This window comes from Meriones unguiculatus, chromosome 3 (assembly GCF_030254825.1).
Source record: "Meriones unguiculatus strain TT.TT164.6M chromosome 3, Bangor_MerUng_6.1, whole genome shotgun sequence".
Taxonomy (NCBI): domain Eukaryota; kingdom Metazoa; phylum Chordata; class Mammalia; order Rodentia; family Muridae; genus Meriones; species Meriones unguiculatus.
This window is the reverse complement of record NC_083351.1, coordinates 175,490,716-175,517,821: the sequence shown is the minus strand read 5'-3', so window position 1 is coordinate 175,517,821 and position 27,106 is coordinate 175,490,716. Positions and strand designations below refer to the sequence as shown.

The 27,106-nt window shown below is 48.7% G+C and overlaps 1 protein-coding gene across 5 annotated transcripts in view; it reads right to left on the bottom strand.

The window, feature by feature from the left end:
- Aff1 (ALF transcription elongation factor 1) overlaps positions 1–27,106 on the bottom strand; it is a 160,904-nt gene that overhangs the window by 22,935 nt on the left and 110,863 nt on the right. For 4 of the 5 annotated variants that reach the window (XM_021657481.2, XM_021657484.2, XM_060381052.1 and 1 more), the window contains 7 exons: positions 21,133–21,177; positions 19,359–19,445; positions 18,134–18,170; positions 15,496–15,547; positions 7,144–7,198; positions 7,000–7,037; positions 4,693–4,846 (listed from right to left, as the gene is read on the bottom strand). In XM_021657481.2, the coding sequence (XP_021513156.1) occupies positions 4,693–4,846; positions 7,000–7,037; positions 7,144–7,198; positions 15,496–15,547; positions 18,134–18,170; positions 19,359–19,445; positions 21,133–21,177 (468 nt within the window). The remainder of the gene's footprint in view (positions 1–4,692; positions 4,847–6,999; positions 7,038–7,143; positions 7,199–15,495; positions 15,548–18,133; positions 18,171–19,358; positions 19,446–21,132; positions 21,178–27,106) is intronic. The other variant, XM_060381051.1, reaches the window with a different exon arrangement.

Here is a 27,106-nt window from a genome sequence, read left to right as displayed (position 1 = left end):
TACCTTTTCCAAAGCACAAAGAGAAGACCCACAACAAACAACCTCAATTATTACCCAGGAAACTGACAGGCCATGTGAATCAAACTGTTGTTGCTAAATTAACTATTGACACACACCATACCATGAGACCTTTGGCCATTCTTTGCTTTTATGTTTTTTAATATTTTATTTTGTAATTTGTATTATTCGTTTTAAAATATTTTCATTCTGGGTTTTATATATTTATATAATGTCTATCAATTATATTGGGAGAGGGGTGCATGTGTGTGCAGGTACCTGCAGAGGCCAGAACAGGTGCTACAGGCAGCTGTGAGCAGCCTGGTGTGGCCCTCCCCTAGAGCAGGATATGCTCCTGATTACTGCACTGCCTCTCTCACTATCTGAGCAATCGTATGAATTGTACAGAACATGGAAAAATACCAGTGTTGGCAGAGTGAACGAGGATTATGCTTCTTAGAGCATGCTGTCCACCCCCAAATTGCTGTTTCCCCTCCCCGCAAGATCCGCTCTTACTGGTGGATTGAATGAATAGTTAAGTGATCTCCACAGAGCACCAGAGAGCTAAGTAAAAGGCATTACACACAGGATTCAACTGATTAGATCATGGATAAGGCCTGTCCAGGAGGCTGGGCCTAACATGATTTTCTTAAGCGTGGTTTAAGTTGCTGGGGAACAAACTGAGAGGCTTGTCACTGAACTCTATCCCTCAGCCTCAGGGCGGAGCTTTTTCAAAGGGAAGATGGCTGACAATTTTCCACAGTAAAATATGCCAAATAATCCAACCCTGCAAAAACATGCAATTCTAACATAAAACATAAGGCGTAGATGCGTTCATTTGTCGGGCAGAGCTTAGAAGTAAAATGATCTCGGTTTCCTGTGCTCATTAACAGAATAGCACCCCAAAGACTGAGAAGCCAGCAGGGTTCCCTGAGACAGACAGCGGCTGGTTTCCTCTCTTCTGTTTACCCCACACTGCTCCTGTGGTGACAGTCTTGTCCAGTCTTCTCCGTACACACCATCTCATCCAGGTGCTCATCTGAATTTCATTGAGAGGGAGAAGACAGCTACTCTAATGTGTGGGGCATCTTATCACACGGAAACAGAAACGTATTCAATATTCTGGCACGCACGGTGCCTGAAACCGTGGAATACACAGAGCAGCACAGTACCTCCTTGCCACATGACTTCCTGTTTTGACTTGGGATGTGGTAGCACAATGATTAAATGATCTGATAAATTTATAAGGTAGAACACGCTGGAACAAAACCCTTCCCACCGTGCCTTGGGAAAGGCTCACAGCTACAGCCCAATCCCTGACAAGCTCCTTAGAATGTATATGTGTGAATCCAAAGGGAAGAGTCCTTCCCACAACCTCACCCTTAAAACAGGAACACCGAGATGTATTTAGTAGCCCCTAAAGGACCGTCCTGGTTACAGAAATAGAATGCATTTACTTCCACTGTGGTCTTGGAGGTCCAGAAGGGAGCCCTATGGCCCACTTTCATGGTAAACCTGATGGATATACTCAACAAGGAGAAAAGCAGCATTCACAGCGCTTCCTCTGTACCCAAATGAAGCTGCAAATGACATAGCTGCTTAAGGCTAGGAATTATTTGGATTGAGATGTTTGAATAAAAGATTTGGTTATATCAGATTGTAATGCTCAAACAGAAGTGCCATATAGGATCCAAGTCTGGCTTTTTGTTTTCCTCCTTCTTTTCCTTATGTGCTCTCTGTTCCTTTCAATGGTGGCTACACTTAAACAGTGGAAACTGGGAGGAAGAGAAAGCATGAAGAGTGTTTTGTTTTGTTTTGATAAACAGTACACTTCCTGCACATATGCCTCCACACCAGAAGAGGGCACCAGATCCTAGAGCACATAGATGGTTACGAGCCTCCATGCTCTTAAACACTGAGCCATCTCTCCAGCCCCCATGGGGAATGTTTTGACCATAATACATATGTGACTATTTTAGAATGAGTTATGGTTCAAAAAGTCTTGAGGCATACATAATATTTATGTACTTAAATTGTACAAACATGATCACCTGAGCCTGATGCCTGGAAACCCTGTAAAGGTGATACAGACAATTGACTCTGCAAAGTTGTTAAGCGTGTCCACATAAACACACACTAAATAAGTAAGTGGGGCATGGTGGCGCACACCTTTAATCCCAGCAGAGGCAGGTGGATGACTGTGAGTTAGAGGCCAGCCTAGTCTACAAAGGGAGTCCAGGACGGCCAATATTACACAGAAAAAAAAAAAACCTGTAGAAGAAGAAGAAAGAAGGAGGGAGGAGGAGGAGGGAAGAAGGAGGAGGGAGGAAGGAGGGAGGAGGGAGGAGAGAATAAGGAGGAAGAGGAGGAGAAGGAGAAGACGAAGACGAAGACAGAAGAAGGAGGAGGAGGAGGAGGAGAAGGAGGAGAAGCAGCAGCAGAGAGGCAGATCGCTTCTAGTTTACAAAATGAGGTCCTGGCCACCTAGAGCTACAGAGTAGCTCAAAAGTAATTAATTAATTAGTAATTAAAAATAGAAGTGGGTGAGAACATTAAAGCTTGTGTGCAGTTGATCATATAATTCATGTTATTCACGAGGTGTTCATTAACTACCTGAGGGGACCCGAAAGCAAACCAAGACAAGCTCTTCCCAAAAGAGGGCCTCAGGCGAGAGCGCTGACCCCACACAGACATGGCGACTTCACTGAATTATCTTTAAAAACGTGAAGCAGGAATAATTAGTTTGCACCTAGGAAGTCTACCTTGATGGACTTCTGTTTAGTTGGGGTTTTTGGAGCTAGGGTATGGTAGGTAGCCCAGGCTGTACTCTGGCTTCAGGATCCGCAGTGTCGGCTCTATAGATACGTGCTGCCACAGCCAGCTTTACTGCAGTCACGCTTTGGCCAATGAGAAATAATTTACTTATAACAAATATAGGATAAAACCTTTTATGTCCTGAGTTGCCGGAGCCGAGGCCCTCAGAAGCCACAGCCCAGTGAGGAATAGGTTTCGAGGATGCAGCCAAATGTGCGTAAAGTTAACCTTACTGGACTCAGATGTCACTGTTTCCTGAGTGTTTTCTGCTGATAACCTGACAAGCATGCACGCTTTTCTTATTGAGGAGCACAGGGCTACACATAGCTAAGAGGCAGAAAGTGTGCTGAGCAGCCTCTGCATTAACGTCCCAGGACCCAAGATAACAGAAACGCGACAAAAGCCCCACACAAAACAAACATCTCATAGTGAGCATCACAAACGTGGTCTAGCGGCACGGTCACCACCCTTCCCCCCAAGACCTGGAACCACTTCCATACAGTCACTCCACAAGAAGAATCGAGACCCATGGAGTTGTTTTAAACGATAAGGGGCACGTCAAAAGCCACTAATGCTGACGCATGTACAGGAACCTCAGAAAACAAACTAAAGGAAGCCCCCAGACGCCTATTCTGTGCTTGGCACCGAGTCACACCTACCAGCACCGTGCTCACACCTCAATCTCTGCCATCCTCATTAACAGCTCACAGCACTGTGCTCACACCTCAATCAGACCCTTGAGCTGAACAGCCCGATCTCTAGCCATGTTTAGTCACTGTTCTAGCTCAACTACCATCTTGCAGAGATGGACACAGAAAACTTTAATGCCCTTTTACCAAGATGCCTCCTTCCCTGGTATTCTAGTCTTAAATACAGAGGCCGTGTTCTCTGTAAGGATGGCCTCTACTAAAAAGAAAATAACAACACCTCCCTTTTTCATGATCTCAGTTTTTCAAACGGCTGTGTGGGTGCTGAAAGCATGTGGCAACCCTGTTAGCTGTTACAGACCATTTCTGGTGTTTAAACAGCACACAGCGTGAATTCTCTAGGGAAATGTAGGCCCCAGGCGTCCAGTCTCACTGTTTTTCATCTTTATAGTACTTCCACAATGTGGTGACAACAAACTCAGCTGTCCCTACTGTACGTACCTGTGGCAAGAAGAAGCAAGACAAATCATGTTGCCATCAACATCAGAATTGATGACTTGTTCCTAGATTACATTTCTTTCATTTTCTTTAACTTACAGATTCCTGAATTTTCAAAGAACTTTCACTGACACTAATACAGTAACCTGCCTAAAACAAGTTTCCCTTTTCAAAAGAGAAAAAAACTGGCTGTGCATTGGTGGCACATGCCTTTAATGCCAGCACTCTGGGAGGCAGAGGCAGGCGGATCTCCATGACCAGCCGGGTCTACAGCAAGAGAGGGAGGAAAAGGGTGGGAGGTGGGGAGAGAGAGAGAGAGAGAGTTACTAGGTATTCCAGGACAGCCAGAACTACAGAGAAACCCTGTCTTGAAAAACCAGGGGTGGGGAATAAATAAAAGAGAGAAAAAGAAGAAACTGGAGTGGAAGCAGCTCAGGAAGCAATACGTAGCAGCAAAAACGAGCCTGTCGTGGCTGCAAGCACTAGCTTAGCAGAGAGCAGAAACAGTAGGCTTCACGTGGTGGGAATGCTCAGTCTCCTCAGGGCCAGGCAGAGTCAGGCTCTGACTACAGAGCCTGCATACCGCCATCTTGGATGCGCCCTAAATAGGCACGCCGCCATCTTGGACCGCGTTCTGAACAAGCACACCGCCATCTTGGACCGCGTTCCGAACAGGCACACCGCCATCTTGGACCGCGTTCCGAACAGGCACCGCCCTCTAAGGGGCCCACGGTACCTCGGGAGCTGGGGCTTCCAGGGGCTCGTTCTCCTCGCTGTCGCTGGAGCTGCTCTCACTCTCCGAGTCTGAGGAGCTGTCCGACTCGCTGCTCTCCGACTCCGCGCTGCTGGAATGTGCCGATGCCACGGGTTCGGGAAGCGTTTGTGGAGCGCTGCAGGGCAAGCGGGGGGAACAGTTAGACGGTCACCCACACGGGCTTTCTTCCCCCGCGGCCTCTGCCCTCCATCACTGCCGGCGTGTCACGCAGTGGACAGTGGTCACCGGGTAACTAACTGCAGGGGAGGAGCTTGCGGGACTCCACTCCTCAAAGATTCGTCAAACTATATGAGCTGTTACCTCTGCCTGGTGCCCAGTGTCAAGGGCCGGTAGACCAGGGCCTGAACAGCCCCTGCCAGGGTCTCTAAATAAAGTTTTATTAGAACACGCCTGCACGTGCTGCCCCATAGGCCACCATTGGTTGCTTTCATACTGCTATGGCAGAGTCAAGGGGTTATGACAGAGTCTCACATGTCCCACAGAGGCTACAACGTTTACTGTGTGGCTCAGGAAGATGACTTGCTCCCACTCAATATAACTCAAAAGAAGTGTAAAGGAAAAGCTGGTGTGTAAAACCTCCCTCTCTTCTCTACTCGGGACCCAACTGCACAGCATCTAGGCGTTACTGAACAGAGAGTGTTCCTCGGCAGGGTGAACTCAGAAGTGACCCAGTCTTTCTTCCTGGTGGAATTACACAATGGGCCATTCTTTATGGCTAGCTGGGCATGGACAACTCCAAGTTCTACAGGTAGGCCATTAACTCGAGGTCAATGGGAAAACGTATGGATCACAGTTAGACACAGAGTTTCAGACCATGTGCAATCTTAAAAGCTGTCCTAAATGGTATTACCCAAAGCAGAAATCTTTAACTGTTTCCAAACCTACCTACGGTATTCTCAAAACAAGCGCTTATTAAATAATGAGTAATAATATAATTTAAAAATTATTGGCTGGGGTCATTTCAGAGCAGTGTCCCTCCCTTCTCATAGGGCTGGCTCCATCAGCCAGCTGCAGAGCCTGGCCAGTGATGGCAGAAGGACAAGCTGTGAAGAAAACTCATGCTCCTAGCTTCTGCCTTCACACTTGCCTTTTCCTTGGCCTTTACATTAGACCAGTTTGTCATATTTTATGAGTCAGTCTGAGGCACTTGAAATTTTAACAAAACTGGATATAACAGACAGGTTGGGTGATTGTGTAACCAGTGTTTCCCAATGTTGCTAGCTTCAGCATCACTCCTGACACTCAAGTTCTTTTTGGTGGCTTTCTCTGCAAGCAGCTGAGCAGTTGGCAAGGCAGCAAAATGGCTTAGGTCTTTGTCTATGAGGGAACAGGTATTCTGCGCTTTAAATCATCACAGCTAGTAACGGGGAAAATACTGTAAGAATAGCTCAAAAATGAGTTTCCACTTCCCAGTCACAGGGCTTTCCTTTTGTAAAGCAGGTCTGACTCGCTTCAGGGTGAAGTGGCCTGGCCCCCTCACATGAACTGTCCTAGGAGTCAGGGTTTAAAGCAGCAGGGACTAAGAAAACAGCGCCACCAGGAGCGAGTTTTGGAGGAATCAGTATTGCTGACTTTGAAGACACACTTATCCAACAGTCGGGCAAAAGCACTGGCTCTGTTGTCTGACTTGCCAAACCCTAGTGACACAATGCCAAAGATAAACCACGTTTCCAACTTACTTTTAAAAATATTTTTAAAGCCTCACTCTATAGCACCATCCGGCCTCTAACTTTCTACCCTCTTGCCTCAATCCCGATCATGCTTACGCACCATCATACCTGGCTCAGTTGGGAGTGTGTGTAAGTGTGTACACATAAGGGTGAACATGCACACTTGTACACTGAATCCATGTGCATGCGGAGGCCACATGTATCTTCTTCCACTTTTGAGACAGGGTCCTCGTGGACTAGTCCATAACAACGCCAGGGAACCTGCCTGTCTCCTGGGGCTGTGCAGCCACACTCAGCTCCTAGTGGGTGCTGAGGGCCCTTGCACACACTTTGCCAAGTCCTTTCTCCAACCCCAACATCCAACTTAACATCCAAAATGATGCCGCAGGTGGTCATGGGGCCTCTTCCTCTTTTACAGGGCTGCTGATCACCCACCAGCTGACTCAAGTTTGTAAATTAATCAGACTGGCAGCCGGGGCCTTGCACTGGGGCCTTCCTTCGTAAAGAAGGAAGCTACAAAGCACTGAAGACCTTATTCTCGTGGCGGGGGTGGGGGCAATAGTTTGGGGTCAGATGCGGGAAGGCGTGCAGACGGTACCTTGGAGGTGCAGGTGGGCTCGGAGGCTTCTCGGCGGCCTGGGCGAGAGGGTCCAGGGAAGAACAAGAGCACAGGTTAGGACAAACGGCTGGGATGCACCTGGTAGGCTAAGAAGGGTTCAGGTCTCAAGAGTTCAACACTCACTTGGTCGCTGTCGCTGTCTTCACTATCACTGAGTTGCAGGTCATCCTCGAGCATGCTGGGAAAAAGAGATGGACAGAGGGACTCTGAGAGAACTCCTAAAAAATTTTTGGCACATAACTAGGACACATGCTGGAGATACCGAGAAGGATGGGGGTGAATAAGCTGGAGGCCTGTGCTGTCTGCTTGCTTAACTTAATTTTCTAGAAACACAAGTTTTACCATTTGAACGCTGAGAACATATCAATCAGCCAAGTTCCTTCCAATGCCAAAACCTGAAATCCCACCTGTTTTGGACCCTGTGGCAGAACTCCAGGTGGGCACTCCCAATATGCCAAGACAGTGCCCTCAGCTAACATATATGCACAGCGAGTAACCCAGAACTTCCTTCCTCAGAGAAAAGTGGAATAAATGACTATCCTACCACACACTGGTGCTGGATGGATGCAAAGTACTTCAACAGTGCTAAAGCAAGCACACAACACTTCATGACAACTGGCAATAAACAGTGATCTGTATTTTTGTCCAAAGGGCACTATTTTTCGTAGGCAAAAACAAACAAAAAAAATTTAAGCATTCTCTTTTGTCTGATTGGATACAATCAATGTTCCAATTAATTTAACTGATAATACAAATAGCCCTTTTGCTGGTAAGAGAGTATATTTTAGCCTTACTGGTGGGGGGAAAGCCAGCTCACTTCCTAAAATTTGTATTTCTACACATTGCTAGGCACTCTTTTTAAAAATGTTTCTAAATAAACTGTACACTTTTTTTCTCCAAAATGAGCACTCACCCTCCATTCTTAAGCTTTTTCCACAGAGAACCCGTATCAAGTGTGTCAATGTCTCTCACATTCTCTCCAATTTTTGTTTTGTTTTTGAGATACGGTTTCTCTGTGTAACAGAGCCCTGGCTGTCCTCAAACTCAGAGATCCACCTGCCTCTGCCTCTCAAGTGCCATAATTAAAGGCATTTGCCACCATGCCCGGCCCTCTTTCCAATTTTATAAGCATAATTATTACCAAAAAAAGTTGTAAGTAAAATGGAAAAAAAAATCTCTTCATATATTACTTATGTTCCAGAAAGAAAACTTGAAAAAAAATCATTCAGTAGATCTCAAAATACCCCCTCAGTAATTGGACCAGCAATTCCTACTGTAGCACCATGAAGTAGGAAGGCATGGTTCCTTCAGGAAGCCCTAGTTTTTGTTTCGTTTTATTTTTAAGCACTACATTTTCCAATGGGATAAATTATAGAACCGGACTTTTCATAAATGGCCATGTGTGTGCTGTGGTGAGTCTACCAAGGAACTATTTCACCAGCTCGTGCAAAAAAAACTTCCCAAATAAGTTTTTTTTTGTTTTTTTTTTTAAATGAAAATTGAAGCTAGACACAGCACTCTAGAGGCAGAGGCAGACTGATCTCTGAGTTCAATTGAGGCTAGCCTGGATTTAGAGTTTCAGAACACTTAGGACTACACAGAGAAACCCTGTCTCAATAAACAACAACAACAACAAAAAAAAAAAAAAACCACAAAAAAAAAACCCACAAAACCAAAAAACATAGAAAGAAAAATCGAAAGAAAAAGAAAAATTTTAACTACTTGTAAGTTGAAGATCATTGGTTGGTGTTTACCAAGTGGAAACTAAATTCCAATTTTACCGTGGCCTTCAGTCATGGGACCTGGCAATGGGCCATCAGGATGGTATGCAAAAAAAAAAAAAAAAGTTACTTAACAGGTTTGCTGCTAGGTTGGCTTTGCCAGGAGACACAGCAAAAACTAAAAGGGATTAACTTGGGAGAGAGGGAAAAAAAATCAGGTGTGTGACACAGCAGGGTGGGAGGCTGGCAAGGTTGGTGAGGTATACTCACTATGAGCCACCACCAACAAAACCCCAGAAGAAACATTGTCTCCTAGTTACCGTGTTGCTTTTGTACAAAACCAATCTTTCTCAATTTTCTGTACCACAAATGATCCTGTAATCTCACCACACTCCCACCCACAGCACAGACTTATTAAAAATTATCCTTCCCCCTTCTACTGAAAAACACCTAACTTCTACGGATATATCCTCCTAACAAGTCAAGGCACACACAGGAAGCCGTGAGCTCATTTGGAAACAGCAGGTACCGTGAAAGATCTATGCGTTTCTCCTTCCAGCTACACAGGCTGAGAAGTCGATAATAAAAGGTGTGCTGATGGAACAGCTACTCAGGACTGTCAAAGTGGAGACACTGCTCAGCGAAGGAGACTGCTGAAGACAGACCTCAGTACACTCGACAAAATAAGCATAAAAAGTGCCGGGTGTGGGAGTGCACACCTGAAATCCCAGCACTCGGGAGGCAGAGGCAGCTGGATCTCTGTGAGTTCGAGGCCAGCCTGGTCTACAAAGTGAGTCAAGGACAGCCAAGGCCACACAGAGAAACCCTGTCTTGAAAAACTAAAAAAACAACAAAACAACAACAAAAGCATAAGAAATTCCGCCAAAAAGGTGAAATGAAACCTATCACTTATGTAAGATTTATATAAGATATTAGTGCAATTTAAACATGCTGTGTTTCCCATGGTCTAAATCTATAAGCAATTTTACTTCATAAATAAAAGGCTGGCCAGGCCTGGTTTGGTGGCGAATGCCTATAATCCCAGTGTTCAGGAGGATCTGAGTTCAAGGTCAGCCTGCTCTACACAGTGATCCTCTCTCAAACAAACCAACAAAATGTCACGGGCCAGTGAAATGCTTCAGAGTGAGGCAGGTTCATGGAAGCAGGGTGTGTGGACCCCTGGTCCCAAATGGTAGTGAGGGGGGCTACTGCAGGTTGTGTTTCCGCCTCCACACCGTCATCACTCCTGTGGACAGTCAGTAGGTAAGTAGGCACACAGATAGAAAACAAAAACAGGCATGGTGGCACATGCCTGAAATGCTGACACTTCTGAGGTGGAAGGCAGGGGCGGGAGGATCAACTGCAGGGCAAGTTCAAGTTCCAGGCTAACCCCGGCTACATGAGGCTCTGCAGAAAAACAAAAACAAAGGGCCGACATGTGTCATATGAGAATCAGCAGACAGAAGCGCACTGTCAGTGTCTGCTGATGCAGCCGGGAGCGGCCAGGAAGCCTTCCAGAAACCGGTTTAAACATCACCAGATGAGGGTGACTCAGCACGCGTCAGCCGGCCACCGTGCGGCGCCTACGGTTTAGCTTATCTAAAAGTCATGATCAGACCTTGCTTGGTGGGAGAAATTCCTGAGCGCTGTTATAATTTTTAAAAAGCAGAATCTGCAGCTGAGAAAAATGGAGGTCGCGCACAAGAGAGGGGTCGGGAGCAGAGGCTGCTCGCTGCCTGTTTTCCCAAAAGAAATCCATGTTTGGTTTGGTTTTTGGCTGTTTTTGGTTTCGGTTTTTTTGGCTATCTGTGAGGGGACTGGCTCCTGAGCGTGCAGAATGAGACGAAATCACAGCTGGGTGAGCACTTTGCATCCTCCTAATAAGAAGTGAAATCTCCCAGATCCGGTCCTGTCCTGTCCATGGAACCTAGGTCCAGAGAGCAGCAGCTCCCACGGAGGCGCCCTTCCTCACCCACAGTGAATTCTGAGGGCAAGGCAAAGGCATTTATTTCCACCTCGTGTTCCTGAGCCCAGAGCGCGGCTCACCATGAAGTGCTGCCTGGAGCACTGTGGCTGCAGCTCAGTGAGCAAACTCACATTTCCAATTTGTTCCTGAGGCTCTCTCCGGGTTCAATCCTCAGAAAAGGGAAGAAGCCAGAGTTAGGGAAGATGGAGAGGGGAAAGGGGAAGGGGGGAGGACAGGAGGGGGAGAATGAAAAACTAGACAGGCTGAACAACCAGCAGCCCCTTTAGTGAGTGAGTAATGAGTAAGGGGGAAATGGCCACTTTACCATACAACTGGGGTGCAGAGTCCATTCCTATGCTGCGAGATCTGGCTCTGAACCATCCCTCTATAAACACAACAATTTGAGGATCTGACAGACTTAAATCTGTGTTCTACGAGAAATATGAGAGACCTCAATTTAGCATAAAACGGTAACTATCCTATTAGGATGAATACGCCAGTCTCCCTATGAAAATTAACTAAACCCTTCCACACTTTAACTGATCAAATGCCTAATGTCATTTCCAAGCTCTAAGGTAAAGCCCTCAACAATCTGTGTCCTGTGCTATCCTCCGAACCCACACTGTTCAAAGGGAGCCAAATATTCCAGGAAAGGAACTCTGAGCCACAACAGCAGAGTGACAGCACTTCCAGTCCAGGTGAGGTCAGCCCACACATCCATGTCACAGACAGCCGGGAGCCTCTGTGCAAATGCCTTCCCTAGCCTGTTCCTCTGCAAGAGTGCATGGAGCCAGGCCCGCTCTGGCAGCTGTGCATCCAACATTACTGTATGAAGACAGACAAGTCTTGCTCCCACGTCTACTTCCTAGGACAGAGCTTCTCCAGGGACTTCTCTGCCAACATTCTCAACACCGAAGATCCCCAAAACTACTTAAATAAACTCACCTCTGGCTTAATTTTTAGCACTCGATAAGGAGGAAGTGGGGTCAAACTAACAGCGGCTACCTGTAATTGATTTCTTTTAGAAATAGGGCAGAAATATGGGCCACGATTGCCTTGTGGGAGGCCATGGGAGGGTACAAATTATGAAGAGGATACTACATGTCATAAATGAAAAATCAGATCATAAGCTGTTATAATAAAAGGCTGAGAAAAAAGGGGAGGGGGGAGGAAGGAGGGAGGACGGAGGGAAAATGAGAAGGGAGAAAGGAAGAGGATGAGGAAGAGGAGGAGCAGGAGGATAAACAGCAGCTAAGATCCTTACTGTCAGAACCTCTACTTTTTCTCCAGAAACATGCAAAACACTTCTTTCTATGTGCAGGTTAACTTAGTCGTCATGTGCACACCCATAACCCTCTGTTCTCGAGCTCCTGAAAACAAGATGTCCCTTGTCGAAGAACCAGGTGTAGCGTGCTCTGCCGCGGCAACGCTTACAAAGAAAGCACTATCCACAAACGCACAAAGGAACAGGTTCCTTTGTTCCTGAAATAGTGGGGAGAAAGCCCAGCACCTAGAAACAAAACTTCTGCCTGACTCCTTTCTTGGTTTCTTTTTGATGATACTGCGCTGCTAACCACACTTTCAGTTAGAGCTGCCAGTGCATCTCCAACCATGACATAAGTGTGAGCTAACTTCTTATAGAATGGCAAAGAAAAAAATTACTTTTCTTAGGTTAGAATGATTTAAATTAACTGGGACAAGCCAACTGTGTCGGCAGACCCCGCTCTAAGGGATATCTTGGGGACCAGGGGTGCCAAGAATCCAGGCGCCTGAGTAAGGCCCACAGTTCAATCCCCTGCATCACAGAAAAACAAAACACGATAAACAAGGAAAAGCCATGTGGAGCCGTTCGGCTGACATTAAGTCCTGGTTTGTGATTCAGTAGTAGCACTAAGCTGACACTGGCCCTCCTGCGCCTATCACGAAGGCGTTTAAAAGCTAGCACTACAGACCACCTGAATACTTGAGTTTATTACAAAACCATCAGACTTCCCCTAGCACCTGCCATTAACTCTGCCCCTTCTGTCTCGTCTCTGTCTTCATCTCTGAAGTGCCACATTCCCTCTTTTAGACACAGTTTTCCAGGTCAGGGAAACTTCAAATGGGAAGGAAAAATATGACTTCTGTCTTTCATTACTTTATTCAAAGTAGGGGCTGATTTCGGAGGCGAGAAGAAGGGATGGAAGTGGCCTTTGGCGGGGCTCATCACTGATGGGGGAAGAGAAGGCAGCTGAGGAGTGTCTAAGGCGTGAGCCCTCCGGAGGGACTGCCCTGCACTCCCAGAGAGGAACAGACAGGGGACTCAATGCCCTCGGGGAGAGGGCTGTTCTGTGTGTTGAGCCAAAACTACAGATCTACATCTTGGAAAGGAAAGCAGACTGACAGCCAAGCACCCTTAAACAAACACATCCGCCCTTGGACTTGGAGGCGAACAGCACTCACACCTTAGCCAGTCGGTTACTGGCAGAACTTTGCTGAAGGGGTCCGCTGAACAGCAACTAGAGCTTAAGGCACATGCACACAAAAGCAATGTGTGCAAATAGACATTTCCTTTGTGTACACATTCTGCCACCACTTGGCTCTTCCACTCAGACTAGACAGAAGCAAACAGACGAAGGGGTAGGGCTGTGGCCTCACTCTTCCTTTTAAATGTATCAGCTAGAACTAGCAAAACTTAGGTTGGTTTCTTTTTTTCTTTACGCCAGAGTTGAAACAACCCCTGCAATTAACAATTCTGATGTGCAAGGGACATTAGACTATCGCCCAAACACTCCACCTGCCACTCAGCTACACCAGCTACAGCTCAGCTACACCAGTGGGCCCGAACGCTGTCACCGGGTCACCAAGAAACTGACACACCAAGTGTGAGAACAGCCCAGGGTAAATCAGCTGGGATGCCACGCTCACATGCTCTCCACTACGGCAAGTGCAGGAAAGGAGTTCCTGCCTTCATGAGGCGTGTCCCACTCTGGCACTTACCAACAGCAGGAACCCAGAATCCCACAGCACTCCTGAGTCCGCACAAGCCATATTCCCTATCTGCCCAGCCTCCCCCGTCATCTGCCTGCCCCTGGTCCTCTCTGTACCTCGCCCTGAGTCTATGAAGAGCACCACAAGTCCTCACTTCCCAAGTCTGTTCTCATTTAGGAGATTCACAGGGTAAAGGGGTCTATTGCAATGGGCTTTTGGGCTCCTCTGATTCCCATGGTGCTGTCACCAGGACACTGAGCCTGTGTGAGATGGGCAGGGGAGGAAGTGACCTCTGCCTGCCCACCTCTGCTTCCTGCCCTCCATGCTCTGCCCATCCTGCCTCTGCTGGACTGACTGCCGGGTGAACACTGGGCTTCAGTTCTCCCTCCGGGGTGCCCCTAAGACAATGGCCAGGACCTTCTTCCATGACCAGGGCTGGCCTCCATCCACCACAGATGTGTGCAGAGCCTGACAGTCTGGGGCGGTCTTACTGGCTCCCACAGTGCTGGCCCCTGGCCCTACCACCTTCTTTCTTGCCACAGTCTAAGCCAATGACTCAAAGCTGAAGGCACAAAACAGAAAGGGAAAAGGCAAGTGACAAAGCATGCTTAGGTTTGTCGTTTTCAAGCAGAGGACGTTAAGCAAAAACTTGGTCTCATCCACCAAGACCACATTAAAATACACTATTAAAAAAAATAACCCATCATACTTCAAAGGATGAAAAGTTATCTATCAAAACTCTTAGGCAACTTCTCACTTTCTATGCTAAAATGAAAATCATTCCATCAAGACTTAAGCCCATCTCATTCAGCCACACCAACATAGAACAATCTTTTCTACTCAATAGATGCTTTTTGGTAAATGCCTGTCCTCCAAAACACAAGGGACAAACACTTATCCTAAAAAAAAAAAAAAAAAAAAAAAAAAGCAGCAGGCTGGAGAGATGGCTCAGCAGTTAAGACCACTGCCTGTTTTTCTGAAAGACCCCAAGTTTAAGTCCTAGCACCCACATGGTGGTTCGCCACCATCTAAAACTCCAGTTACAGGGCTCAACGGCCAAAATGGCCTCCTGGGGCACCACACACACACACACAGACCAAAGGAGCTTTCTGTAAACATTCTCTCTCTCTCTCTCTCTCTCTCTCTCTCTCTCTCTCTCTCTCTCTCTCTGGGACAGCAGAACTCTGAGAGTACCTGCACGGCCATCTAGCAAGTCAGTGTGCTAGTGACAACTCCGACGAGGAGGGAGAAGCATGTTGCATCACTTAGGCCCCAGCAATTACATTCAGGAGGAGGGCGGAAAGGAAACAGTAATTTGATACTTTTAAGAAATAAATTGGGTCAGCATGCTGATTAAACATCTATAATGTGAAGACTAAGTGTTCCAAAAACCCAGAATACATTTAGACGTGCCTGGCCCGGAAAAGAACATCTGGGTGGCAGAACAGACTGCTGACATTAAATAGGCTGGAAAATGGCAGAAAACCTCATTCCACGCATCTCCTAAATTGAATTGCCAAAGCTAAAGCTACTTAAATTTGAAGTTTTAAAAGCTAAAGCCTTTTGAGTTCCATGATCAATGCATAAATAATGGCTCAAAACCTTCTCTCCAGAAAACCCCTCAGCGGTGTCCTGTAGTGCATAACCCTTGACTCAGCAATAACTGAGTCACTTCCTGTGCTGTGCACCCGTATTTTATGGTCGTCATTAACTGAAAGGAGGAGAGGGAGTGATCTACATAATGAGCTTACATGGGAAAGTTCAATGTCACATTATCAAATTTTAATAAGTGAAGTTTGGTTTTCTTTTGTTACTTACGATGTTCCTTGCTGGGAATTAGGGTGGGTTTTTGAAGGCGCATCATACTGTTCTGTGGGAAGGAAGACACAGTCAGAGAGAAGCACGGACATATGCACATTTATACACCCGCTCGCTCACTCGCTCTCCTCCTCGCTCTAGGTGCCCCATTACCCAGGCACAGTACCAGTTCTGTACTGGCCCCTGCATGTGGTGCAGCCTCTCAGGACAGCGTTTCCTGTCTCACTGGAGAGAAAGCTTGTTGAGAAACACAGCAGCAACACGCTCTTGTCCAGGGCTGCTCTGAAAGGAGCTTGAGCACGCCACCCCCACCTGCTCGGAACTGTGGGGGACAGTTTCTGCTCTTCATGATGGTTGGCTGGGCTCCCAGGGGTGCTCCATGACAGTGCTGTCCTCACAGACCACCTGGCTTCACTCCCAGGTCTGTCCGTGACTGCACAGCCTCTGACCCACCTGTCCCTCCTGGAGCCACACTCCCATGGCCTGATTCATTCACTCAGCAGCTATTTATAGACTGCCTCGTGGAGACCAGTGTGTTCAGACATCTGGCCCAGTCTTCAGGCGTGCTTACGGTTGCCTGAGGGACATGAAACAGGCCCACAAACATACGCAACCTAGGGCAGTGTGAGGTAAGTGCACATGGCAATTAGGTAAGTTTACTGTCTGAGACTCCAGAGCAGTCCCGAATTACTAATGACCAAAGAAGGCAAACCATAGAAAGCATGAGATGGCTGAATCAGAGAAGCTGTGGGGTTCTACCAGAGTGAATGCAGGAGCGGCTTCAGGAAGACGGAGCCTCGTGTGGAGAACAGGAGGGATCAAGCCCCATCCTGTCCTGGGTGAGGGTGGCTGTGGGGTGCAGCGCACTCGCCGGGGACAGAGGGGAGAGTCAGGTTCACAGAAGTGGACCCAGGACAGGAAGTTCAAGGACACAGCACAGGGGTGCCGCAGAAAGATCAGGCCCCGAGTACTGCCCTGTATCCTTAAGGGAACAGAGTGAGGCAGGGTGCTGGCTAGGAGGCAGCCCCCGCCTGGACACAAGGTCAGCGGATGAATGGCGGACATCAAGTTCTTGTTGCAGTTACCCACTCTTTCCTCATGGTGGCAGCAGCCCTCACACTTTCAAACTGCTGTCCTGTGGCCTAGCTAAAGCTCCAGACCACAGGGATTCACAAGGACCCCTGTGAGGTCCTGACTAGACTGCAAGCTGACAGCTCTAGACCATATAGTGTAGGCTCAGACATAAACAACAAGACACTCACAAAACCTTTACACTTCTCTCCATAGACTCCCAAACCTCAGTTTTGGATAAGTCCGCCAAGTGTTAAAAATAAAGAATTAAGAACTGACTGGGCGTGGTGGCGGCCCCCGCCTGTAATCCCAGCGCTCAGGAGGCAGAGGCGGGCGGATCTCTGAGTCCGAGGCCAGCCTGGTCTGCAGAGCAAGTTCCAGGACAGCCAGAGCTGCACAGAGAAACCGTCTCAAAAGACCAAAAACAAATAAAATAAAAAAGGAGAATTCACTTGCTGGCATACTTTGTTTGACAAATACACGCTGTCTTAAATTAATGTTCCTATTGCCGTGGTAAAAAAATCAAGACCAAAAAGCAACTTGGAGTCGAAAGCGTTGACTGTGTCTTCGGCCTGGGTGGTACCACCATCCAGGGAAGTCAGGGCGGGAACCTGGAGGTAGGAGCTGAAGCAGAGGCCACGGAGGAGCATTGCCTACCGCCTTGTTCCTCGTGGCCGGCTCAACCTGCTTTCTTTTTGCACCCAGGACCACCAGCCCACAGGTGACAGGCCCACAGTGATGGGCCCTCCCACAATCAAGAATGTACAGCACAGTCTTGCCTGCAGGCCAGTTTGGTGAGGGTATTTTCTCTACCGAAGCTCCCTCTTCTAATGGGGGCCCAGCTTGTGTTGGGTTGACACGAAACCAGCTGGCACACTGCACTCTCCAATGGAGCCTGCATTCATCCGTACAGCTCCCTTTCACAAAGGCCACCTTCTCATTAGGGTAACAGTCAAAATATCGAGGAGAGGCAGCAGGACCCCAGATGTGCCGAGCTTAGCAGCGGGGAGGTGACACCCGGCAACGCAACCAGTGTCTAGAAGCTCCAAGGCTGCACAGGCCAAGGAGTGCTTCAGCCCCAGTCAACAGAACTTATACTTCATCTGCCACCAACTGTGTGCATATGAAACCACCACCCGGCCAAAACACTCTGCTCTTGAATAGAGTTCCTAGGATACAATAGTTGGAGAGCTGTAGTCAGCACAACCATGTGTCAGCTGGATGTGGTACCATACCTTTAATCCAGCAGGGGCAGGTGGATCCGAGTTTGAGACCACCGTGATCTACCGAGTGAGTCCCAAGACAGCCAGGGCCACACAGAAAAGCCCCTTCTTGAAAGTCAAACGAACAGAAACAATAAAAATAGCCACGTGTCATGTAGTATTAGTTTATGTTTGTTAAGAACTTTGTGAGACCAGCTTACTTCACACTGCCCACGGAGCGGGTGCCCGCTCCGCACCTGCTTCCCCTATTCTCGGTGGGCATTTGTTACACATGAACCCCACCACCACCACCACTGTTAGCAATTACTGTTTGAATGGCAATACGGGTGCACACAGTCACTTACTTTGGCTTTGGGTTGCAGAGCTGCTGTGCAGAGGCTCCTACAAAGAAGAAGAGTTCATCGTTAGGGCTGAGGGTTAATGCCAACAGAGCAACACCACACAGGCTTTAGAGTCAAAGGACAGTTTCACAGAACTCAAATTCAGAGAGAAAAAAGAAAGGGCGGTGATGAGCAATCTTCTCACTGCTCTCCTCCATTTCACTGCAGGACACAATTTGTTTTTTTGTTTTTTTTTTTTTGGGGACAGGGTTTCTCTGTGTAGCCTTGGCTGTCCTGGAACTCACAGAGATCTGCCTGCCTCTGCCTCCCTGAGTGCTGGGATTACAGGTATGCACCACTGCACCTGGCTGCTTCAGGGCTTTCTGAGAACTTCCTTTTCCTTTGGTGTGGAGTAGCTGTGCTTGCATAGTTTAAGGCTTTGTTTTGAAACCATTACTAACCGTTTGGTATAGATCCAGAAAGCAGAAGAAGGCGAAGGATTTCCTGTAACTGTGAATGTATGCAAATCCTGCCAGAGCCCAGAAGAAGTACTCCGACACACCCTCAAAGTTATTTAAATGTGTACACTGGGAATGGAGGGGTGGCTCGGGGGTTAAGAGCACTCGCTGCTCTTCCAGAGGCCATGGCTTGATTCCCAGCACCAGCAACACAGTTCACACCTAGCCAGTATACCAGTACCAGGGAGCCATCACCCTCTTCTGGCCTCTGTGGGCACTGCCCACACGTGGGGCACAGACACAAGCGGGCAAAATGCCCACACACATAAAATAAATATATTTTACAAGTGTAAGCCAGAAAGGAAACAGTGGCTGTTGCCATACCCCACTTCAACCAAGTTAGGTGGCCCTTCTGTTGTCATGGAAACCAGCGTTAATATTAGCGCTTCACTCGAACCTAAAGAACCACATTCATGCGATGTTTGTGTCTAGAAACCCAACTAGCCACTCCGTGTCGCTTAGTGTCCCCTCCATGTTTTCCCAAGAAGCCCTCAAGCGAGAAACTGGGCTGACAAGCTCTGGATGCTGCGGGATAGAGAGACGCTCTTACTGACGGGAGGAGAAGGAATTCTGAGAGCCGTGGGGGGCAGCAGAGCCCCGCCGTGAGCTTCGAGCTCATCCCCGCCATTCCAGGCAGCGGCCTCCGCACGCGGCGGGCACCGCGCCTGTCGCTCACCCTGCCTTCTCACTCGAGGGCACCACATCCGACTCGGGATTTGAGGAGTTTTTACCTTTGTCGGGAAAGGAAACCTGGACGGCTCGGCGGTACTGGGCGTGTGGATGGCTGTCAGAGGAGGCGGCCATGAGTGGGTCATTTCCTGAGAGGGATTCAGAAGGGGAAGAAGAGGCAGATGTAAGTGGGACGGGCACTGCCAGTTGGCTTTGAACCTGAAACGCACAGTGGGTTGGTGAGCCACAGCATGCACCATCTGCGGGGCATTTCGCTCGCTTTTGCAAGGGCGACCGCAGCAGAGCGTGAGAGCCCCAGCAGGAGGCGCTGGCACGCTCGGGAGCCCGGGGCGCCGGGAAAGCCGAGCCAGGAAAGACTCAGCACATGCTCCCAGCCACAGGAGCTCCCGGGACCAGCAGGAGTTCAGAGGGAGGACCTTCCTGTTTGCCTCCAACAAACAAGTGACTCAGGCCACCCACTCCGGGTCTGACAGGTTTGACCCTTCCCGGGCAGCGCCAGCAGCAGATCCAGAAGCAGGAGGCCTCACTTCCTCATCAGTGAAACTTTCATCGTTATCCCTGGCTTCATTGTGGAAGCCAAGATTTCTAAAACTTACAATTTACCATGCTTTTCAGCACAGTCATGGTACACATGTTGCTTTGCTTAAAAACTTGAGGGGAGATAGGTATTGCTAAGTGTATAACCATGAACACACAAATAGTACATAAGCATTTCACGCCTGAAGAACTTATTTTTTTACAAATTAAAAACAAACAAACGAACATGACTACATGACTGAGCCAACTCCGTGCAGGCGCACAGGCAGCCGAGGGCTCCTCTGTCTCCCTGGCTAAGGCAAAGTCGTCACAGGACACAGATGGCTGCACAGGGTCCTTCTTGGCATGCCCTGTCCCCAGGGTCAGGAGCCAGTCCCACTGCACTGCCTTCTCTGCACACGACACTCCATCCTGGCAGCGCGTGCCTGTCAAGGTGCCTCGACGCCATCCTGGCTTCTCAACAACCCCGGGTGGCACGTGAGCACACTCATGCAGTCCCTCCCTGCTGCTCCCGTGGGTGGCCACAGCCACACATATGGAGAGGAGACCTTGCGGGCACCAGGCAGCGTGATGGGTGTGCGCTCCTAAACCACTCTTAACCACTGAGCCATCGCTCCTGCCCCTGACCTGGGGTCTGACTACTTCTTGATAGAAGTGAACTCACGCCTTATCTGCTACAGGCCATCTGCTTTGGCCTAACTCTGTCAGCCAGTAAGAGTGGCCAGAATTCTGGGCCTCAGTTCTCACCAAAAGATAAGCTCTGGCCACTTATTTTGTGAGGGTAATATAAGTGAATGCTTGGATACATGGAGTCTAAATATGAGCATCCGCTTCTTTCTCTCTCTCTCTCTTTCTCTGTGTGTGTGGTGTATGACATGGAATCTCACCAGTAGCTCTGGCTGCCTTACCCTGGCTGCTTCTGCAACGGAGGCTCCACCCTTAAAAGTTTCAAGATCTCATTACAGAGGCCATACACATGAGGTGTCACGGTCACTGTATAAAGGGCAAGAGCATGCACACACGGGCTGTTAGGTGCCTGGTGCCGCCCTGCCGCACCTACCTACATGAGGGAAATAAGCACAAACCTCAGCCCTCGTGGGAAAGCAGAGCTAGGGAAGTTCCTAAAACTGATCCAAATTTCTTGCCGTTGTAAACTTCATCTTAGTGAGCAAAATCTGGTAGTGCCCGAGTGGCGCTGCTCACTAAGGTTAAAGTGCCCAGGCGTGTTGTCTGCTTAGTTCTCGAGTTCTTCAGACGACACAGTGACTACCGACTCACCTTCAGGATCTCCTCCACACAGTGAGCTTCACTGGGGTATGTCTGCTGCAAAGGAAACAGAGGAAAGCTCAGTTTAAAAGACTCGGCAGTGGGGCTGACGGGGACAGCAGGTCCAGGTGTGGAAGCACGGGCAGGCCCACTTCAGGCCCACCCTCCACCATCAAAGCACCAGGAAGAGTCAGGCACCAACTCCACCGTGGGGAAAGAGCAGGAAGCTGGAGGCACGCTCGCCTGCCCACCCCCAAGGAAATGTGACCGTTAGCTAGAAGGTGGGGAAACAGTGAGGGCTGGGGACACAGCTCCACCAGCTTCTGTAAGGTCCCACCAAAGAGGGAAGAGGGGGCTCGGAGAGGAGGGAGGAGAGAGCCACACACTGGGAAACCTGAGCGGGCATCGGGTGTGACAGAAATGGAGGCAAAAGCAATCAGTCGGGCACCACAGTCTTACAACGGCATCTGCTGGGAAGCCACGCCGAAAGAGCGCAGAACACCGGTGGACCCACACCGTGGAGGGCCCTGTCCAGCCAGGGGTCCTCGCTGCAGCTTCCTACAACTCACTTTATGTTTGAGAATTTCTGTCTGCCTATCTGTCTGTCCTCACATCTCCTCCCCGTGTGTGTGTGTGTGTGTGTGGTGTGACATATATGCAGGTACTCCCAGAAGCCTGAGGAGGATGTCAGAATCCCCGGAACTGGAGACACACAGGGTGGTAAGCTGCCTGTATGGGTGCCACCATTCGAACTTGGGTCCTCTGAAAGAGCAGTATGCACTCAACCACTGAGCCACCTCTCCAGCTCCTAAAAACTCAACTCGTTTGAAATTAAAACTGAGTCTTACCTCACTTCTGGAATTTTTCATATAGAAGCACACATAGACATATGTGCGCACACCTCCATGTGTTGACCTTGATTTTTTTAACAGGCCTTCTTTATTTAGGGTTATTAAGGGCTTCTACCTCCCTTCTAAAAGTCCAACACTGGGTAAGAGGGGAAGGTTAGTGGTGACAGGGGCCAGAGTTCTCTCTGCTACTCTCCACTGGGTAGGGTCGTAAGACTCTTGGAGAAAATACCAATATCAGTTGTCCGGAAATCCGGAAGTCCAGGTAGCCAGCAGGTCAGCAAACAGCCAACGCAGCAGCAGGATGGACCAGCAGCGAGCAGTCCTCCTCCAAGCAGCCCCCCTTCTTCCTCTGGGCTGTCATGTTTACACCCCTCTAAGTCCTCAGAATTCAACTAATTCCAGCTGCCAAAGAATCACACTCCACACCAGACACTTAACAGGTGTGCACAAACTAAAATCCCCAACTTGGAGTTTTAACGAAAACATGTTTACGTCTCGTAAACCAAAACAGCCACAACATAAATGTGCAGAGAGGACAACACGGGACTGAGGAGATGCAGAGCTTACATGACCAGAAAGCATCAGAGGTAGGTAGGAGCTATGGCTGATAGTCTGTATGTACTTTTAAGTACAAAGAAAACAAAAAGGCTACATCTAAAACAATGTCTCTGCATTAGACGCATGGACCGCAGCCTACAAAGCATAGTTTTCAACAGCCCCTTCTGTTCTGTGTCAGTCCTGCGTCACTATCATACCGTGAGCACCATACATGCTGCGCCGTCACGCCTCTGCTGCCACTGTCACACAGCGACGGGAGCCACCTCAGGGACAGCAGGCAGAGGCCAAGCAGCCTGCCCTCGGGCTCAGCTATGGCCTAACAGTGTCCTTATCCTGTAACAGCGGTTGCTTGTAAGTCCATTACTGTCTCTTTACAACTTAAGGGCAGTAAAAAGAAAACGCAGAGCATCGCTTGCACCATGTTGTAGCCGAGTCTAGTGGTCAAACTCAGTGTGTTCTGCATATGAAATAAACACCCTTATCAATGGTGGACATTTTTGGAGCTTGTTATTTCTGAGGCATGGACAAGAAGTTCAGAGGTACAAGCAGAGAGGGTTAAGGAAACCCCTACTCCATGGAGCCCATGGCAAAACTACCTCTCGGTTTCCAAAAACCTGGACCACACAGTAGTGCCACAGTTAGCATCGATGTCAGATATGGGCATAAGACAGGAACATATACCGGTGTCAGTGACTGACATCCATTGTCAGAAAAAGTCACAACCAGCAGTGAAAGGGAATCAACACAGAGACTGACTGGTACTCTCATGTCTCTGGACAACAGTCCCCTCCTCCTGCCTGAGGCGAGGGACGAAGGTGGGAATGCAGGCAAAGTGAATGGCAATCAATGAAAATGACAAAGCACGCTCTGATGAGGACCAACAAAAGAGCTTGGCAATTATTCCCAAAGCATGGAATGAGGTGGGAAGCAGCCCTCCAAGACAGCACTCCGGAGCTCTGTCCTGCCCATGTCCCCACGCACACACGGGTGAGCTGCTGCAGCATTGGTCAGTGTTTGTGCCCTTCCTCCCCAACCCTCCTGTGTACTCCAGGCTACTCTGAACCTGTATTTAAGAGAGGGCTGGTGAAGTGACTCCGTGAGTTCAATCCCCACCACTCACAGTGGGAGAACCAAATCACAGCTTTCCTCTGACCACGACGCTTCTGCCACACACTCCGCTGATAATAAAGGTGAGATAAAAAGGAGGCCACGAAGAGGGTCAGTGTAGCAGCTCGAGTCTATCAGATGTCCCTGTCTCTTTTCTCCCCCCAAATCAGAGTCAGAGCAAGTCAGAGCACTGCATGCAGTAAGGACAAGGAGGCCTCCCGAGATAACTCAGAACCTCCAAGTCTGTCACGAAAGGAAACTTCCACAAAAGGAGGAGATTCTGCTAATCCTGCTCTTAAAATCTGCATCCCGAATTCCCCCCCATACTTCCTACTCCCCAACCCCTCCCCCTGGCTTCAGGTTCCCTACTGTTGCTCCTGCTGAGCACAGACAGGCTCTCCCTGCAGCTCTTGCCAAAGAATGAACAACCAGTCCTGGCCAAGAAGCTGCGACTTGATGGCAGATTTTTAAAAAGACCTCCTATGGCACACAAGCTAATAAAGCACAGCAGCAAGATCAGTAATTGACAATCAAGAAGAGCAGGGCTGTCCCTACGGGAATGCGGGGCCGACTGACCCCCAGACCTCACTGATGTCTCCACACTTGGTGTCCACAGCCCCAGAGCTGACAGGCCACCTCTGCTGCACCTCAGTGTCACCTCACATGGGGCCTCTGTAGAGACCACACTCCAGTGGGCTCACTTCCCCACTGGGGTACAGTCTCCATACGAGGTCAACAGCGCCACTCATTCAACAGGGAGCACAGCAGCTACTTTCTGGACTCGTCCTCGGCACCGCACTCAACTCTTTACCTCGTAGTATTTCCTCACATTGATACCACTGACTATAAAGCTGATCGCTAGCCTGGCAGGAGAAAGTTACCCCACTGAATACAGCCATCAACCCTAAGGCACACACACTCTTTCACAAAACCCTTCAGAGTGATTAAACTGAATCAGAGAATGGGATGTAATATCTAGTTTCATTCTCAGATCAACCACCGTGTTAGGCAGTTTTTACAAAAGGCAGACTAAAACTGTGCGTCACACAAGGCCACACAAAAGCTCTGAAACAGCGAGCCAAGCTTCAAGATCCTGTCAAACTGGCTTTCCGAAACTGGCTGTCTGCACCTGAGACAAGCACGGCAGCATCTGAGGAAGAGCAGTTCCTGTTGTGTCCATGACCAAACACCATTCGTTAAGCAGCGGTGTGTCTTCATTTCCTTCTACAAGGCTGCCTGTTAGGGCTCACATTTCACTGCCTCATGCTACTAGACCATGCAAACTTTTCAGAGCGGACAAAGCAGAATGCAGGCCATGGCCTCTTAGGAATAACAGTATGGATACCAAGAGCATTTGCAAAGGTCTTCCGACTTTGTGTTCCTAAGCTGAAAGAAGCGAACAGAAGAAACACGGAACCATCCACTCCTGCGGTGCTCAGTTTGGCATGAAGTTTCAACAGAACAGCATTTTTGCAATGATGCTGTTTTCATGAAAGGCTTGCCAGGAAACGGGGGCCACAGGGGCTGGACACTGAAGAGGGGAGCCAGATCCCAGCTTCTTTCTCCACGATGGCTTTGTTCAGGGCCTGCTCTGTGATCTTGGATAAAATCCAGCCTGCTGGGACTATTTCCTTATTGTGATGAAGGAGAGTATTAGCACATCTAACCACCTGGCAGGAGCAGTGTGAAGGAAGTCAAGCGCACTGCCATGGAAATGTAAAAGCTGGCATGAGGAATGCCCAGCGCCGACATGAATTAGCGAAGTGTTCTTTAATAAGGTGACTGTTTCAAAAAGGAATTCCGACAAATTCTCCGAGAAACTTTTCTTCAAACACACTGCCTCTTGGATTGCTACCTGCTATCTGCTTCTTCCATCCATCGCTGGCTCAAGCAGTTGTGTGCCTCTTGTCTCTGCCTGAAATTCTCCCTCCCTGAGCACAGGGCATGGTGAGGACACGCCCTGCTGCTCCCCTTTGCCCAGGTTGCCAAGGTGTATCCGAGGCCGCTCCCAGAGGCGTCCTCTGCTATGCCATGACTCCCCCAGAGCTGTGGACACTGTGGAGCTCCCCCAGGCTGATCTATACTGCATTACATCACTTACCCTGCTTTTTCTAGGTTAGGGAAGCAGGGGGCAGCCTCCCTCACCCCCACCTGACTGCACGCTACCTGCTGCTGAAGGGCACATGCTGCTCTTCCAGAGGACCTGGGTAGGAATCCCGGCACTCATACCTGTAAGTCCAGCTCCAGGAGAGCCAGCCGCCTTCTGGCCTCTGCACAGAGGGGCACACCAACCGTGCACATGCAGGCAAAGCACACACACACAGAGCAGAAAGATTTTAAATAATTTCAAACGCTAGGTGCTGTGGGCTGTTTGAATCAGAAAGCAACACCTGAGTAACTACGGAGCAATAAGCATGTGCAGAGAGTAGAGGAAACATCCGTCCCTGTTTCTCCTCAGGAACACTGAAAGCACTGAAGGAAAAAAAGACTCCCAGGGAGGACTGACCACAAGCCAAGACTGACAACAGCTCACCTATGCGACAGATGCAAGGGTCATGAGCAGAAGGACAGAGAGTTCATTTCAAAACTCCAGCTTCAATTTGGCAATGGCTCCCACAAAGGAGGTTGGAGGGGAAGAGAGAGGAGGAAGAGAGAATGTTTTTGTGCTTACCGTGGGTGAGGCTGAAGTGGGTGTCTTCCTCCAATGCTCTCTGCCCTGGTTTGAGGCAGGGTCTCTCACTAAACCTGGTGCTTCTAAGTTTCCACTATGCTGGCCAGTGGGGCAACCCTGGGATCTGCCTGTCTCTGCCCGCGCAGGCCCCAAGCTGCAGTCTCAAGCATGCACAATCCAGGCCTAGCTTTTATGTGGGTTCTGACGATCCGAACTCGGGTCCTCAAGCTTCCACAGCAAGCATTTTACCCGAGAGCTATCCTCCCAACCCCAAGCTCTAATTGCATGCGTTCTTTGACTTATAGGACTGACATGGTTGTGTTCCAGATAACATGTTTACAAGGTTTCATATCAATTTGCAAAAAGCTGGATACTACAAACAACTGAAGCCTCCTTCTGACTAATAAAATTACGGCATATATAAAGAAATGCTATGCTGAAAAGACCAAGCCTGACTCCCTTCCCCCAAAGTCCCAGGAGTAGACCATAGGTCACCAATTTCAGGAATAAGAAAACCATAAAATTCTCTACCCAAGTAATAGCCTGGAAGTAACCACAAGAATAAGAAGGTATCTTATCTCAGGAAGAGGCATCTGTGCTGGGCAGCCCACTGACCTAACATTCCTGAGGTCTACAGATAGCTCACTCAATGTTAGTTATGTTAGTTAGCTAATCACTCTGTAACAAGTTTGCCCTTGCTGAATGTCATCCAATCGTGTAACTGTTAAGCTGGGAATTCTGGGCTTTTGTTCAAACCCCAAATAAAAACCCTGCCATGTAGCTGCTCAGGGCTCTCTCT